The 18278-nt window shown below is 36.3% G+C and overlaps 1 protein-coding gene across 6 annotated transcripts in view; it reads right to left on the minus strand.

The window, feature by feature from the left end:
* Nucleotides 1-18278, minus strand: part of LAMA2 (laminin subunit alpha 2) — a 336526-nt gene that overhangs the window by 20347 nt on the left and 297901 nt on the right. For 3 of the 6 annotated variants that reach the window (XM_040697907.2, XM_040697909.2, XM_015284127.4), the window contains 7 exons: nucleotides 14678-14837; nucleotides 11007-11131; nucleotides 8936-9098; nucleotides 6775-6919; nucleotides 4650-4788; nucleotides 2848-2859; nucleotides 398-518 (listed from right to left, as the gene is read on the minus strand). In XM_040697907.2, coding sequence (XP_040553841.1) covers nucleotides 398-518; nucleotides 2848-2859; nucleotides 4650-4788; nucleotides 6775-6919; nucleotides 8936-9098; nucleotides 11007-11131; nucleotides 14678-14837 — 865 coding nt within the window. The remainder of the gene's footprint in view (nucleotides 1-397; nucleotides 519-2847; nucleotides 2860-4649; nucleotides 4789-6774; nucleotides 6920-8935; nucleotides 9099-11006; nucleotides 11132-14677; nucleotides 14838-18278) is intronic. The other 3 variants (XM_040697911.2, XM_040697910.2, XM_040697908.2) reach the window with 1 other exon arrangement.

Genomic DNA, 18278 nt, shown 5'->3' on the forward strand with positions numbered 1-18278 from the left:
TTACTGCCAAGAAATAATCTAAAATTGATGAAAACAAATATGGAAGTCTAAAGAATTATTTCAGTTCAGCAAAAAAAGATGCAAAAGAATTCGAACTATATGGCTGTTCACAGCTTAGCTTTACCACTGTTAAATATTCTAGAAAATTCTACACTGGGTAGATAGTTTTATCTCTGCTGTCCAGGAATAATATCCAAGAAGACAGGATCTGGAAAACTGGCTTACATGCTAATCAGACTCATCCATTTTTCTCTCAAATATACCAGTACTGATGTCCAGGTTAGATCACTATATGCATCTAAACACATCTTATAGAATTAAGATATTCTGTCATAAAATCAGAAACCAGAAAGTATTTATATCCATTAAGATCAAAATGTATTGAAGTCCTACTAACCTCCAATGTGCATCCTTTGGTTAGGCCAACAAAATCAGGACTACTCAATATGTTATATGGGGTCCTTGAAATTTCTATCTCTTTGAGGCAACCTGTGTATTTCTTTAAGTTCACTTCAGGTCTAAAAAAAAATTCAAAAGTACAATCTATTTTCAAAACCAGACTTTAGTGAACACACAGATACATGCAGCTTTTTGAGATGCACAGATGCTTGATTTTTCTTTTTAAATGCACACACAGACAAACAGAGACATCTTGCCTTCTACCACCTTTCCACACATAACACGCTTATCACTTATCAAAGGTGTAACAGAGGGTTCATCGCCTTTGTCAACAGACCCTTCTTTTCTTTCTTCCTTGGTAAAGGAGTGCTCTCACATTTAGTGTTTAAATGCAGTAAGCTATGGCAAAGATGAGAGAAGCAGCATGGGAAATCATAACAATAAGGAGAAACCTTGACTGGAAGAAAGATGTTTCATTCATCTTTCTACATGCTGGATCTTACTAAAAGAGACTTTTGTAGCATACAACAATTTTAGAGGAAATATTTGCCAAGGTGTGAAAAAAAATTTCATTCAATATTTTTCATGCTATAGGAATCCTTTTTGTTCATGTGGACTAACATTAGATTTCTTTATATTTTGAGTATCTTTCCTATGAACACTGCTGTATATTTGTTTGAAACATAGGAATACCCTTGACTTTCTCAAGCAGATAATGAAAATAGAACACTTGGGTTTGTTATAGAACCGGATTACTCATCCAAGGCATAAAACATTGTGATAGAATTGCAACTTCCAGGTTTTGACTCATCAGCTGGAAGCTGAAAGAAATGAGAAAACCCCTCATAGTTGCACCAAAAGTTGTATGCTTGAGTGCAAAAATCTGATCTGCAGATTGCAGGCCTGGGAACACCAGAGACCATTATTGCTGGCAAGTTCTGAACCAGGTTTGCACAAAGAAAAGCCTTACAAAGGCGATTATGGAAAGAAAGCTGCCATTTGTACTATGAGACAAAGAAGCGCTCGTTAATTCACTCACAATATTACAGTCACCCATGAGTGCTGACCGTTTAGTAGACTATCTGAATAATATGAACAGCTCAAAAGAAAGAAAAATGAATTTGAAAGATTAATAAGGAGGTAAGACTGGCGAGACAAAAGAAACAACTCAGCTCCCTAGAAGGGAAGAAAAATTTTAAAAGATTGTTAATTCCAAAATTAAACCAGTTTGCACAGATACTGTATAGCCGCATGTTTTGGTATTGAAAGCCATTCTTTGCATTATAGCCATCCTAGCAAGCGCAGTGTATTCTCTGGCAAATTTGCAGCCCCTATGTGACTCAAACAGTCTGTCTTACTGAAATAATCCTTATTCTGACATATTCACAATCATGTAAGTTGTGCTCATCTTTCTTTCATTTTAGATTTTCTATTTCCTAGCTCTGTTTCCCAGCAGCAAAGCCCATTTGCTGTGTCCCTGTGAACAGTGCCTCTACTCTCCCTGTCACTGCCATCCAGTCCCGTCCAGTTCTAGGCTACTCTCATGCTGCCTGGTTACAGGCAGTTGCTGTAATTGTTGCTTTTAAGTCCTAAACCATATGAACTCTACATCCTTTTAAACATCTAATACTTTCTTGATGCTTTTTTAACACACCTCTTTTTTTTTAATTTGTTCCCCTCCAAAACATACAAAACAAAAGTGCAAGTTCATTCAGATCTCAGATTATTATCGTTATTTTTTGTGCCAAACTAGTATCATTTTCAAGTGATGACAAGAAAAGATACCACAGCATGGGAAGAAATAATCTAGTTTTCTTTAAAAGAGTGAGTTTCTTGGATTGTGGGAGGGAAATCATATATTTCTAAATCAACTCAGGAATTAAGCTGCAAAACACAAGTTTGATTCCTCTCTGAAAACTCAAAACTAGTGGAAGCAAATGGCTGCAAACTGAAATTACAGTAAAAATCAGGTGACATCCTCAATCGTTTCCCTGGTTCTTAAATTCAGAGTGGCAAACTTCACCAAAGTCTGCACCTAGCTTTCATATTCTCCTCAGTAATTAATTCATAGCCTTGAAATTCACTGCTCCTTTGCTGACCCCAGACTATGCTGCTCTCAGAAGCTAGCGATCTTAAACTTGGAAACACAGCCTGCTGTAGCTTTGCTTCCAATGCATTCCAGTGTAATAAACAAACACAGCTGAATTAAGCAGCTGTGTGAAGAAAATAGTTATTTGTGTAGGTGTGGGCACAGCATGTAACATGACAGCGTTAAGCACTTGGAAGCAGCTTTGCTTGTTGCAGCAGGAGCAACTTGCTGAATTAACAGCCTTAGCATAACAGCTGGTATAAATACTACCCACACGCTGCTACTGCATTGCTGCTTGTGCTTTCAAGCTACACTTACTAGACACATGCAAGTCATGCAAGTAATCTGATTATTTTTACCTTGCTTTCATACTATGATGAGAAAGAAAGACAGAAAAAAATACATCAAAATTATGTTAATTATAAGTAATGACACTTATTAACAAGGTTCAAAATATTTCACAATGAAGTAGATATGTAAACAATACATAATGGATAGTAAGATTCTATATACATTGTCAGGGTATGGTAATTAGCAAGGTTATTCTGCAAACAAATACTTCAAAATGTAGTACATCAGAAAGCTTTTAAAATCAGCTGCTGTACTTGGTCATGAATAAAAAGCAAATAATGTAAAAGAATTTGGCAGAACTGACACAAGCTGATAATTACAAAGTTGGGGGACGTAGCATCTATTGTTTGTAGTAGTTCAGCTTTGCCTTAGTCCCCTTTCCATTGTTTTTGACTCTAATTTACCATAACATCCACCTTGCACCAATGACTGATGAATCATAGCTGTAGGCAAAATGGTTACCAAAGGTTCAAGTAATTGCTGTACGCTGATTTTCTGAGCAGTTACAAAAAATTTGCCAAAATACAATTGCTCTAGACATTTTATTATGCGCTGGTGTGAATTCACAACTATATTATATAGTGTTAAATCTCATGAGTAAAATAGCTTACATCTTAGTATTGCTGGATGATTTGATATCAGAGGCTAGCTGTTAATCTAACAAATTAACAAATATGTCCATTCTTTTAGTTGCAGAACAGCCTGTAGACTAATTATAACAGTTCTTGTGCAGAAGACAACTTCTAGCTACATGATATAATGACAGCCTTGAAGTGACATAGATTAATGAGTTTGTTTCTGTGTTGCTCATCTGTTCATTGCAGCACAGAATTCTTCTGTTCCTGACATTGCAAAACTGCTGAATATTCATTTGAAACATAAAAACTATTTAAAACCATGTAATACACTCACTAAATTCAAGTGTCTCTAATCTAGTTACTTTAGTTTATCAACAACAATATGCAATTAAAGAAAAATAAATAATGGGAATTTTATTGGAGTAAAAAGTTCAGGGGTTCAGGCATTTAAAATGAAAAGGTGGAAATATTTTAGTCTACTTAGCATTACATATATCAAAAAGAATTTTAGGAGTTTATGTCTACAGAGTTATTTCTTCAAATAATATAAATTATTTCTAAAGACAGTATTTTTAGATGTATTCCAAAAGAGTGGTCAGGTGCTAGAACAGGCTGTCCAGGGAGGTGGTGGAGACACTGTCCCTAGAGTTGTTCAAGAAATGTTTAACGGTTGTACAGAGGGACATGGTTTAGTGGGAAATACTGGAGATAGGTGGACGGTTGGGCTGGATAATCATAGAGGTCTTTTCCAACTCTGATGATTCTGTGATTTGGTGTATTTATGTGTAGTATCTGTAGTGACCCTGTTTAACTAGAAACCTGTACCAATTTAACAGTAAATCCACAAGGAATAGTTTTCTACTCATTCACATGTTAAGCACTCATGCTTAATTTTTATGCAGCTATGGGGGTGTTTCTATATGGTTGGAGTAATAAATTCTATTCATCAATTAAGAAAATAGACTTAAAAGAAAGTCAGCCTACATCATGATTCTGCACAGCATCAGAAAGCTGTATAGCATATCACATCAATTTGCATCATATTTGTGTAACTTGAGCTGTGAGTAGCATTGAAATGCATAAGTGATGAGGTGTTGGTCTGGCAGTATAGGAATTAGGAATCTACCATTTACTTACAGCAAATGTATTTGATAAATGGATACAAGCAATAGGATTGCACTGCAATTACATTCCCTCCCCAAAGGTGAAGAAATTGGTTAGAGTCATGTTACCTTAGGTTTCTAAGGGTCGGCAATCCACCAAAATATATTTTCTCGTGCCCTTTTAAGTTGAGTCCAAAGTGGCTGCCTGTAGAGGTTGTTGCTATGGTCTCTTCTTCATTGGTGTCTATGTCTACAATTGATATGTTCGCTGGAAGAGATAGAAGATTAGTTCCAAAACATCAGACATTAAAAATGATGTCTTAGCAAAAATAAATAAAAAAGGATAAATAACTAGAGGATTTGCAAGTGAAGAAAGAAGTAAGAAGAGTCATATTTTGAAGTTAAGGCACTGGATTTCCCAATTTTTGTCAGTTACATTCAAGGGGAGAGACCCATACTTTCCTCTGTTTCCATAACAACCTCAAAAGCTATAGCAATTCTGTATGCTTTAGTTATTTATATTTTCCAAACCAATTTCAGTTTGGTATGTTATTTGTGTCAGTGCAATTTGGAACTAACATTTCAGGAGAAAATCAAGACAGAAGGGATAATTTTACATTTAATTTGTGATTTCAGTCCAAAAGTTGACACTTGAGCAGGATGTTTTAGAGTACAATTTTTTAAAGGATTATCATGATATGCCTAAGAGATTTGCTGTCCATCACTCTAAACCATTTCCAACCCAAAGCAGTCAGTTGCTGTCATGTCTAATCTCAATCTGAAGTCACAAATGAATGGTAAGATGAACTATACACAGCCATTATATTTAAATGATTATTCCATCTACATTTTCAATGTGTGGATTAATACAGAATTTAAGGTTTAATGGAAGACATGGCACACTGAAAAGTGATGAATAGCCTCCAAGGAAGAAGGGAGCACTGTCCCTTAGGGATGCAAAGAAAGGGTTCTTATATTCTTTCATCTTTCCTGCTTTCCTTCCTTCTTTCTTCCATCCTTCCTTTTTTCTCAAGGCAGCTAAATGGAAGAGATTACTTCTAATCTAATCTACAGGTGAGCCTGTTGTGGACAGAGCATTTAAAGAGAGAAGAAACGTGGAATGCCAAACCAAACTATCCAGAGTGAAAGAACTGAATGGGGGATAGACTTTCGTGCCTTACAGTAGACAGACCGAGCATAATTTTCTATATCAATAAATTCTATACAAACATATAATGTGTTTGAATTATATGAAGAAATTACAATTGCGTGATGTTGTATTTTATCTTAATATTTTCTGAGTTAAGTATGGACTAAGAGAACAAGGCATACTTCTTCTAAATCTGTGGAAAATCTGTAGGTGAGAGCTCTGAGCCATTCTGACCACTGGCTCGGCTCCCAGGTCCACGTCATCCAAGTGACAAGTGATTCTGTGCTGGAGATGTGAAGGCCAGCCTGAAAGCTGGCTGTGTAGGGATCAGAGGAGGAAGAGCATATTTCAGCACCCTTGGGGACCCAGGAGATTCAGAAGGCAAGACAACTTTAGCGATACAAAAGCATTGAGTGTGCCACATTAATTTGGCTCATGGAGGATTCCACCAGTGCTATAAGTAGATTACAACAACAACAACAGAGTTTTGTCAGCCAACATTTTTTTATATTCTATCAAACGCTATCACTTCACATTTTGCATAAGTAATAAGTTAAAGAGTCACTGGCAGTCTTGAAGACATTCCCAGTTGCTTCCAAGCGGGTTCATGGCACTCTGTAGTTATTAGGGAATTTAAAATGGCTGCTGTGTTTGTCTGTTGAGATACTGTACTATCAGTATTTAAATCACTGCTTTTAAAAATACTTTGGGATATGCTGAGTATGAAAGGCCTGTGTGGCATAAATGCTATTGCTGTCCTCACAAAAATAACGCAGGTCTGTTTCATTAATTTGAACATCAGTGAAGTGATGAAAAAGCTTCTCTATTTCACTCAAAAGCATTGTAGAATGTAATTTACACAGCTGTAAAGCAGAATTATGCCTGAAAATTAAGCTACCTGTTTCAAAAGAATATCATAAAAGGCCTGTTTGATGCTGCAGTCACTCGGGTGCATTCCGATGCACCTGTAATCTAAGCAGGAGTTGCTAAACCGCTAGAATTTCATAATCTCAGCAGTTTCAAAAATGTCCCCCCGCCCGATCAGACACTTAGCTGTACTAAATAAGGAACTGGGAAACCCATATTAACACCACAGGAGCTCACCGTGCTTCTGAATTCTTGACAGAGTAAAAGACTTCCATTTGCCATCATTATGATTTTGGTTGCTGGTAACAGAAGCTGTACCTGAACCCAGATCGTAGCTGACTTTTATACGCCCACCGCTGAGTTCTACACTCATAAAATCCTTCTGTTAATAAAAGGGAATAGATATACATAGACATTAGATATACAAATTACAATTCTTGTTCATTTTGATAAGATGCATATGACATTAAGTAAATGTTTTTTTTTCTTTTTTTCTTTTTTTTTTCCTCCCCTAAACAGCAACATACAACTTTCTACAAGCTTTAAAAAAATCTACTTAGGTCTTTACTGCCCAGGGCAGTAGTGCATGAAAGTATGCTGCCAGCAAGTTCTTCTTCTTTTCCCCTTTGGATTGATGATTTAGTCAGAATTTTGCTAATTTAGCTGGATTTTTCGCTGAAATGTTGGACTAGACGATCTCCAGAGGTCCCTTTCTACCCCTACAATTCCATAACTAATAATAGTGTATTTACTACAAATCTCTGCTAGATTTAAACTTGCAAGGTAGAAAAAAAAGAGTCCCCCAAAATGGGACTGTTAACAGGGTTTCCAAAGAGCTATATAGAGCTATAAATTATTTTTCTCATCAACCACTGATAACAATACTTAAGCCATAACTAAGATGTCTGACTGGAGCAGTGGTATACACTTCAGTATCTACAGAAAAAGAGCTGGTAGATTACAAGGAGAAAAACAAACAGCCAGGGGACTGGATAGTCTGAGAGGCATTAAGCAAGTAATGGTGGAACTAAAACCCTGGACATGAGTGTATCAGAGACATGCCAGTTTTAGAAGTTTAGTAATCATTTTGCTCATGGCTGGTCCCAGATATGTTCAGGTGTAGACGGACTGAAAATACTTTACTACTGTGTGCTGAACACTTGTGCAAAACTGAGAAAAATGTTATGCATATGAACACAACCCTCTGTTGTAGATGGTTACATATGCTATCCATGCACCACTAGAAAGTGTGTCCTCAGTGTTCTCATACTGTGGGACAATATTTTAATATGTAAACTGTACCAGGGCCCCCTGCTTTCCAGATACCAGTGTTTTTCCACAAGTTCAACTAAATATTTTTTTTTCACAGAAAAATGGAATATATTAATAATAATTATCCAAAATAACTACATAAATAGTCTCAAATAATTACCTTAATTATACTTCTAATATTCAATTATAAAATTAATTATGACAACATAAGTACTTCATTATCATAATAAAATGTTATATTTTAGTAAAATCCATCAGAAGAAATGAGGCAGCACCCTCCTCAATAATTCCAGCAATTCTGATGATCTTTCCCAAAATGCAGGAATCTGAAATAACACTGGCTTGTCCTGTATTGAGTGCTCAATAATTCTTCAAGACATCACTGAGGGCTGCTGTTTGTAACTGGCCCATATGAAAAGGATAAGGAAAAATGGATAAAGAAAGAACTGTCTTCCCAGTCAAACTTGCAAATTGATTTGGATGAGAGATGCTGAAACCAAGTTACTCCTGTTTCCCAAGAGGATCAGGCCAGATGTTTTTATGAAAAACTTCTCCAATTATTCACACACATCTGCATAAATAAAAATCCCATGTAGCTTTCATAACTAGTATTTTTGGTTTTTATTTTAGCAGTAAAAGGCACCATTTGTAAACCTTATTAAAAAAATGCCATTGCTGCCACATACTATTTGCTGCTTCACTCACTTCCCCTTTAATACCACTTACATTAAACACAAACATTTACCACAGATCAGCAGGACTTTTCCCTGAGGGTTGTCTCTTCCCTTATTCTCTCTCACCCTGCTACCCACCATGGTATTTTAAAGTATAAAAATTATACCCACAGTTGGCAATGCTTGCACAGGTAAACATTTGAGATAAAAAGTTCATTAATAATATCAGGAAACCTGGAGTCTAACACCTGGATACTCAGTAACTCTCACAGGTATGTAAAAAGAAGGTGGTCAGCATGCACGCTATAACCTTGTCTTTGCTTGGAGATCAGGCAGCATCATACCTAAACAGTTCTACATTAAATTTCTATTTGTGTTCATGATACGATGAATTAAGCCACTGCAAAGATGGCTTTAAACCTGTAAGTAGTGCGAAGGTTTGTTGTTCTTACCAAGTCCTCAGTAGCAAGATACATCAGCAGGGCATTGGATGAGAAGGTCCTGAATTTGAACATGACTGTGGAAATATTAGGGTTCCAACGGATTGGGCGGCTCACTACAGCATAGCTGTCACCGTCAAACTGGACTGTCCCTTCACCATCTGCCACCTGTGGGCTGAAAAGGGGCAATTCCAATCACTTTTCTTTGCCATGTGAAATTAAAAGGGAAAAAAAAAACAAAACACGTGGAGGTGACGTGGGAGAGTAGAGCAGGGGAGCAAGGAGATGCCTTTTGGGAGTCTTCCTGAACTTGGTTTAATTTGGTATCAAACCCACATTCTGACAAGTGGGGCTACAAGGTCAGCTCACCAGATGTTCAGCAAGAAAGCACTTCTGGGAAGAAGATGGAAAAGGAGCCTGTTGTATGTATCTTGTGGACTATAACTAGTCATTTTGCAATCCTCACTGTAAAATAGCATTCTTGTAGTAAACCTTGTTTTTGTTACTGTTAGGGGACTTTACACCTTCTCGAGGGCCCCAGACTGAAAACCTTGTAAACTGTGATTCTTTGTTTACCCACAAGCTACAAACATCACAAGAGGAGAAGAACCAGTCCCTGTCATTACAGAAAAAGTGAGGCTGTGAGATTGTTTAATATGATTTTTATGATAGACTTTTGACCATTTGTCACACAGATCAGATAGCTGGATGACAGCAATCTTTTGGTTTAATAACAAACAATTATAGTTCAACATAAGACCTACATGTGGAATACTGGCTAGGATAATGTTTCTCATTAAACTTGGCACACATACGAGGATGTTGAACATAGCCCTCTTGCCCTACATAACTACCTTTAACAGATTTTTCAAATAGATTTTGCAGAACTGGATTCTTCATGATACAAGAAAATTGGGTTAAGGTAAAAGTGAGATTTTAAAACTGTTTTCTACGAATTTCAAGTCTAGTATTCTTTTTTTTCAATCTTCCTCCCACCCACTCTACTCCAAGCAAAGAGATCTACACTATCACTAATGAATGAGAAAATTAAATTTAGGCAGAGACACATAAAGTTTAGATCTCCTTACTAGTACTTGCTTGGAACTGAGACAAATATACATCATCATGCTCCTTAAGCTTTAACCTAAGCATTAAGGGCCTACATTTATAGTCAAGGAAATCTCCAGCATTTCCAAAATTCTGTTCACAACTGGAATTTCCATCATTTTGAAAGGGCAAAGGCTTAGCAGATGTTTCAATCTAGTCTGGTCACTTGAATACAAGTCTACTTATAACTTTTCTGATTGAGTCTACAGTGACTTTGTCTAATGCAGTGTGAGCTCTATACTATATACTGGCACTGCTGAATTCACTAAAAACCGGGAGTATCTGTAACAGGACAATACTGCTTTTATGCAATATGTCATGATGAAAGCCATAAACTGGGATGTGAGAGACTCAGAAGCATTCCTTAAATGACAGTCTATGGAATAGTCTCAGGTACATCTGTATGGGGGCTTTCAGCAGTGCCGCTTTTGATGCTGAATTGTGGTACAGAAAAATATCTCAGTGGAAAAGAGGGAGGAAGATGGGTTGCAATCCTTAAAATAAAAAGATGCACCAGAAAGGTCCTTCTCTTTTGAGAAAGGAAACCGCTTTCCCTTTGGTGTCTCTGCTCACTACACTGGTGGCTGTGAAATCTGCACTGAGACACCTGACTCTGCCCCGTGCTGTATGATGTGCAGGTACCCATAACACAGCTGCAAAATCCTGTCCGTGTGCCAGACTGTCCCACTGTGGATCTCACCATTCCTCATGTTTCGACTAGCCTTGGCCATTGGTTAGGTGGAGTCTTTGCTTCATGGCACCATTACACCATTTGAACTCTGTTAAGACGCTGACCACTTTTTAACACAGTTTGAGTGCTTCTCCTCTTGACATAATTTCAACATAACTTCATATTTTCTACAATTCAGCTTTCTGAGCTGTCTACTGGAATTTGATGGCTGCTGCAGAATTTCCTACTGTTGACAATAGACCACAGCATCCCCATGGACAGGCTTAGGAGCAATGTGCTACCTACCTGACAGCGCACCCCTTGCAGTCACCCTCTATATCCCTGAAATTCCACAGTCCTATGGGTTTGCTGTCTAGGAAGGTTTCACCCATGCAGCCAGTGAAAGTGGTGACTCTTACAGCATCTGATTTCTGTAAGAGAAAACACAATCGTTGTTAGAACTCAGTTTGAAGTGACCTACTATATCTGAAAGCATAACTAATACAAAGACAACAAATACCAGAAGATGTTTCTTATTATTTTACATATCAAGACTAATATTTCATCTATTTAATCCTCTAGAACAATTGAACGGCAAAAAGGTGAGATAAATTTTGCATCAGTCAAGATGGAAATGCCCATTTAACTGAGACTTAGGAAGGCCTATGCAGAATGATTCCTGAAGAATGAAGACCTGCCTGGGCTTTCACCTCACCACCTGCTTCCCAGTCATCTGGAGGGCTGCTTGCCTGTGCTAGTCCAACAGCAGACTCCTTTTGAGGTCTATCTATATTTTCATTTGAGACGTCCTAGAAAGAGGTATGAGGAATCTTGTCCACAGCACAACTAGCAAAATTCACCTGTTCCTAATTCTCAAAAGCCTAGAATTTGAGAATCTAAACTAAAAGACTGAATGTGAGCCCAGCTGGCTACATCTGTAAAGGTCATGATGAATTTTGGATGCAGAAAAAATGCAGATAGCAAAGCAATTTTAACTTATAGTGCATCAAAACTCATTAGGTTAGGGTCACACACATTGGGTAAGGCTCATTCAATCATAACATGGTGCTATGATCAGGTAAGCATTATGATTGTACACAGAGTACTTATCTCAGAACTATCTTTCTAAAAATACCTGGCTCCATTTAAATATCACTTCATCAATATGAACTGATTGAAAAACTATTTACTTAGCTATTTAAGATAGACAAGCATCTGCTGTTTTTCATACAGCAATTATGAATATTAAGATCTTGCAAGAGAATATGAAGAAGTGCAACTTAAAAATATTCCAGCAAAAGTATGACTCAAAAGACTTAATGTTCTGAAGATATTTCCAGGGGTAATTTGGGAAGGTTTTAATTAGCAGCAAGTAGGAACTTAATGTCACTTCTGAGAAATTCATAACATATAAGTATCATAGTCTTCTACTCAAGTCAAATGAAAGATGTTTTTAAAAACTGAAAGTGAGCATTCTTTATGAATACACTGAAAAAACATTCTCAAAAAGGAATGAGGGTGAAATTCCAGGTCAAATCTAAGGCGTATCTAATCAGGTAGTCCAAAACTCAATAATAGGAAAAGATTAAAAAAATAAATGAAATAAAAAATCAGTGACCTTGACAAATGTCCACAACACTTCACAGTATTAAAATAATTCTCAGTTAAAGACAACATTTTATGAACTTGACAACTGATGACAAATATTTTTTAAGAGAAGTAGATTTACCATTTATTTTATTTAATTCACAGACTGTGTCTGAGCAGAGCAAGTCTGATAATGTTTAATACCCTAAGCTGGAAGTATTCCAGTCATATTGAACATATAGTACACTGTCTTCCTACCTCTTCCCTTCTCTTTATTTACCCAGGGGAAAAAAAAAATTATAAAAAAATCAGGATAGTCTTCTCAATTAAGATGAAAAAAATTGAGAAATCTTTTTGAGTTTGAAAACCACTGCTCTGGCGTCAGATTTTCTGCAGCTTCCATAATTTCTGTTCCAGTTCAGTATTTCACCTCACACGTGATCCTAAAACAGTCCTATGTGCTCAGTAAGCATGCTCAGTATCTACCTCTGCCTCATTGTCTAACTAAGGGAAAAATAAAAAACATTTAGGAAAAAGTTTAGGTTTAAACATTACTTCATTTCAGACCCTGTTGTTTATCCTGATAGATAAGAGCCCTTGAACTCTTTTTGCTCTGGAAATTATTTGCTATTCTTCTATCCCTTACTTTTTCTTAAATACATACTCCATCATTAAGCAATTCTTGGGAACTGAGCATTATTTAAGCAATGTTAGCATTTAAATATTAAATAAAAACTCCAAATAAATACAAATAACATTAAAAAAATAAAAATGAAATAGTAGGCACTAGATAAAATATTACATATTTTAAAACTCAAACTAAATTAAGTGAGATGGCCTTGGTTAGAAGTGGTGACATTTTATTAGAGTGGTAGGTGCGAGCTTTGGGGTCTGGTTACTCAAATACTAGATATGATCTCTGCTTACACCTTTGCCGCACTTCTCCTGCCATCAGGCTGCAATACTAAGAGCACTTTATTTAACAATAAGACACTGTAAAAATTAAAAATGACATCAAAGAAAACATACATTTTTATTAGTCTACTGTAATAACTTTGCCATTAAAATTAGGACCAGGCATGAGACTAATTTACACCATGACACACTTATGCCATGTGACATCTCCTATTCTCTGGATTCTTAATGTAACTGTAAGAATATTTGTCAAAGTAGAATTCAGGTCAAAGCTCAGATAGGTTTGACACATATATAAATGGTGCAATTACATTTCAGCACTTGTCCCACATGTGCGCTGATAACCTGCAAGTGAAATCTAAAACAAAAGGGTGGTTAAGCACTGGAATAGGCTTCCCAGGGGGGTGGTTGAGTCACCATCCCTAGATGTGTTTAAAAGCTGTTTGGATGTGGTGCTCAGGGACATGATTTAGCGGAGGGTTGTTAGAGTTAGAGTAGTATGGTTAGGTTGCGATTGGACTTGATTATCTTTTCCAACCTGGGCAATTCTATGATTCTAAAATTCAAATAAGGTTTGGGTTTAGGTTGGCATTTGAGTTTGAAGTTTCACAACTCCTTCAGTGGATCACCCAAAGAAAACAGTCCAAAAGCTACCCATCACTTACTTTCTATAGTCTTAACAGTCAATGAAATGTAAATGATTTATCAACCAAACTCTCAAGTATTTTTCTAAATGTGGAATGATGAAAGGATTTTCTTAATCACAGTTCTGGCACTTAGAATTGATATATGGGCCAGTCTTCCTGAGCCAGTAGTCACTGCAGACTGCAGTTACACATTTCAGTGGGATAGACAAAAAGAACCCTACAGCTTTTATGGACTTTTGTTTTTGACCTTTTGAGCTTTTGGCCATTGCACAGTACTGCAAGCAAAGAACAGTGTCAGTTTTGCTCTACTGAGTCATTATGTCAAGTAAGAAACACAACATAACTCCAACGTAATTACCTCTGTTACTGATAAAAAACAGCAGTAGAAATTGATGTTTATCAAACACAGCAAAACAAAAAACAAAAAACCAAGAATGAAAGAAAACTAAGAATAATTTTTAGGTGTGGGATATAAGCCATCTCTCTCTAGCTTATTTCCATTGCCTCTGAAAAAGCAAATCAAGGTGCAGAGTATGTTGAGCTAGAGAGGCCATTCTTGTTTTGTAAGGGTCACTGATCTCTGCTGTATAGAGCCACTCTTAGCAAATGATGATTCAGTAATTGTAAAAATACATTTGAAGAGTCCTTGTTTATGGCAGAAAGCAGACACCTTTAGTTGCCTCTAGACGGAAAGCCTACATGTTCCTAATAATCTCTCAAGAGCATGAATACTACTAAAGAAATTCTAACATTGACACAAGCATACTAAAACTTACTATTTTTACTGTAAACAGTAATGGAATACAGTAGTGCCATACAGTATGTTACCTTTATTTTTCCAGTTAAACCTCCAACAAACAGCAGGGCATTAGCATCAACATCCAAAATGGTATATCCAGGTGGAGAGACACCACTGAAAGTGGCTGGCACAATGCTGGCTTTGGGGCCATCCAGAGCTCGCACTGATATAGTGCCATTTTTCCCAGTCCTAGATATTTTAACAGAATAAGCACAGGCTCAGTAAACCATAGTTAAATATGGTAAGTAGTCTGTTTTAGATGGCATCTTTTAATAGAGGCATGTATTACTGATTTGGTTACGTTCCATTTTGATACAGGTGAATAGACTCTTAGACTTGTGTAACTTAAAGAGAGCTTCTTTTCATCACCTCAATGTTTTTTTTTGCACACAATTCAATAGACAGATGAAGTGGAACTTTCTCTGAAACAAGAAAACAAGTAAATTGCTTTAAAAAAATATTAACATTGTAACAAAAGTCGTCTTGACTAGTTGTTTCCTGATGTAACAAATGAGGTAGGCAAAGATTCAAATTATATTATGAATTTTATAAGGTTTACTAGGTTGTATTTGCTCTGCAATGAATGACCATGTGACAATGTAGCTTCAGTGGGGTGCACAGAGTTTGTTCTTTATGTACTGGAGCTCCCTGGGGGTACTGAAGTAACAAGCAAATTAAAAGTCAAAAGCATACGTATCAGGAAGAACTGTCATTTTTATTACATGAAATCTTATGAAATCTTGAAGAACTCACATTTAGTGGAAGAATGAATAACTTAGGCTACTGAATGAGTTCAAACAAGACATTACTTATTTCTGGATTTAGAGATTTAGAAAGTCTAACAATAAAATGTTTACTGGACCAAGGTTTTAGAGAATGGAAAAAAAAAAATAAAGAACTATGCATTTATGTCTAGAAGTCTCTTCAAAAATTCATGTAGCTCAGAATCTGTCACCCCCAAACCAGAACAAATTGACAATTTTCTTGTGAAATAATGTATCACTGGAAATAGGTCATCTAAAGAGGGGAAAAAAAAAAAAAAAAAGAAAAAAAAAAGAAAAAAAAAAGGGTTAGTTGAGACATGTCAGTTTTGATAAATTTCCCCTGAACTGCGAAGCAAGGCTGCAAAGTAATTTTGAGGGTTTCTGTTTAATGGGGAATATCTTTGTATATCTATGCCATCTTGCCTGCCCTGGAGATAGGGATATCAAAGTTTTCAATGTGAAAACCATATATTTGTAGAAAAGTACTGAAGATTTTCAATTACTTCTAGCTTGATCTGGCAACTCAGGAGACCATACAGATGGGAGTTTCAGGGAATCTCCTAGTAATATCTGGGGTATGTGAATGCATATTTACTCCCAAGCATTTACAAGCAGTGGGGTCAAACAATTCACATTCTTCTATGTAAATTTTTTTTTGGTTGCAAATTCTTTCTAATGACAATTATTTTACCTTTAATACCAAAACCAATGGAAGGTTAAGTAGATAGCATAGTGTGTGGCAGAAATTCTAAAGCTTTTTTTCTTCCAGGTTTATAAATCAGGTTTATTTTTATTATTATTCAGGTTTATTAATAAAAGCCCTATAAAGGACTTCAAAATATAGTTCTCAATGTAGTAATTGTTGAAAGACTTAACAGTTACTAGAGGCTTCTATTAGACTGAAATCATGACTCCAGTTTAAAAACCTTCAAATGCAATAACATAGAAGTGACTGAGCAGACTGACACTTTTTAGGGTGCCTAATATGTTACAAGTAGCATGGGTGTCTTTCATCTTCAAACAGATGAAAATGCTAACTATAGAGTCTCTTTCATAAATAATTCTCTCTTACTTAGGGAGGACAATTGAGCTTGAAGAAAGAACTTGGCTAACTTGACAGCAAAAAGACATTGGTATCCGATGCGTGACAAGTCATCAGATTAGAAAATACTATTCTGGCGGTAGTCAATTCTAGCTGAACTGTTGGGTTAAAGATGTACCAGCACTTTGGTGGCTGATCATCTGATACATTTGCACAATATCACGCATGCAAGATTTGCTCTTTAGGAGATGCACGATACAATTGAGATGACTTCTGCAAGTTATCAACATTAGATTACAGAATACCAGGAAGAAACATCTGCTCCTTGATACCTGGACTACAGAAAAAAAACAAACAAACAAACAAAAAAAAAAAAAAAACAAAAACCCACATTACTGGAAAGTAGGGCTTAGATTTGCCTCAGTAGTTTATGATTGAATTCTTGCTGAGCTGAGCTGGATGCGCTTAGTGTGAACTTGTGATTCATCTGTCCTTCTTTCCAAGGAAGGGCACTGTTTAAACTCTGCCATTAACAATGGTAAAATTTAAAATGTGCTTGATTAAAATCACAACTAATCAGATCCAACTCCTAACAGGCCTGCTGACATCAAGTAACATTGTTTCACTGATCAAGAATGCCTCAAAAATACTCAAGTATGTATTTGACTGTTCCACAAAACTGACTCTGTTTGCATGTTGCAAACCTGCTTCTAATCTTTTTGTCACAAACTGTTTATGTCATATTTTCCTTCATTAATTGACACTTCAGTTGATTGCAGTTTTTAATGTCAATCAGATTTGTCTCTGTAAGAAGGTAAATAACTCTGTAAGTGGCTGTTAAGTTCTTGTGCCATCAAAGTAAAGGGAATTGCTTATTCCATAGGCAAATGGTACACTAAAGGATTAAATACATTTTACTTAAATTCCATACAAATAAAATTTTAAAGATTTCCATGATAGCCTCTGTATATATGATAAAATGCAAAGAATTAATGTACTTGAAATAAAAAGACAAGGAAAATAAAAGGTTCTATGGAAAACAGATGCAGTAGTTAATAAATTGGTCTTAACAGATGGGAAATTTTGGCCTGAAGGTTAACTGAACTGAACATCCCTGATCATCACTCAACAGTCATCTGTTTCATATTTAGATTTCAATCCATAAGCTGGATGAGTTTGAGGATTTCATGGCCTCTAAGCCAACACATCTTCCTTTCATAAGCCCTTTTGAGATGCTTGGTTAAAACCTGCTATCAGTCTTTAAAGCTACCATATTTACATAGTTAGATCTACCATTATGAACATGTTTCAATGCCTGTCATCACTGAAATGCAAGGCAAAATTTAGCAAGGCCAGAATTTCCCCATGGCCTTTCTGGCCTTGCCTCCATTCTAAGTGGACATTCTGCTGTCTGGCAGCTCTGTCAGTTTGCTGAAAAAGTAGCTGGAACTGAGAAGAAATTTAGAGAAAAAAATGTTAGAATGTAATGAGTAAAACTCTTCAACAGCTTATGAAGAAGGGTTATCAAATGGACTAAAATACTCGAAGTCAGAAAATCTTCAGCAGGGCACATGATTAATGAAGTCTGCCTTAAGAATATAAAACTAGTCTTGAGCTCTTCATCTCGATCCCACAAATCCAACTAATGTCTTTGCATGTAATTCTCCTGAATTGTGCAGCTGTAATTGTTCCAAACTGCTGATCCAGCAGTTTGTTTAAAACTAATGGCATGCACACCCTATATATCTAGAACAAATAACTTAATAGGCACTGTGCATTTGTAGGATGTGTGAATTTTTATACCATATCCTGGCCCATATTCTG

This window comes from Gallus gallus, chromosome 3 (genome assembly GCF_016699485.2).
Source record: "Gallus gallus isolate bGalGal1 chromosome 3, bGalGal1.mat.broiler.GRCg7b, whole genome shotgun sequence".
Taxonomy (NCBI): Eukaryota; Metazoa; Chordata; class Aves; order Galliformes; family Phasianidae; genus Gallus; species Gallus gallus.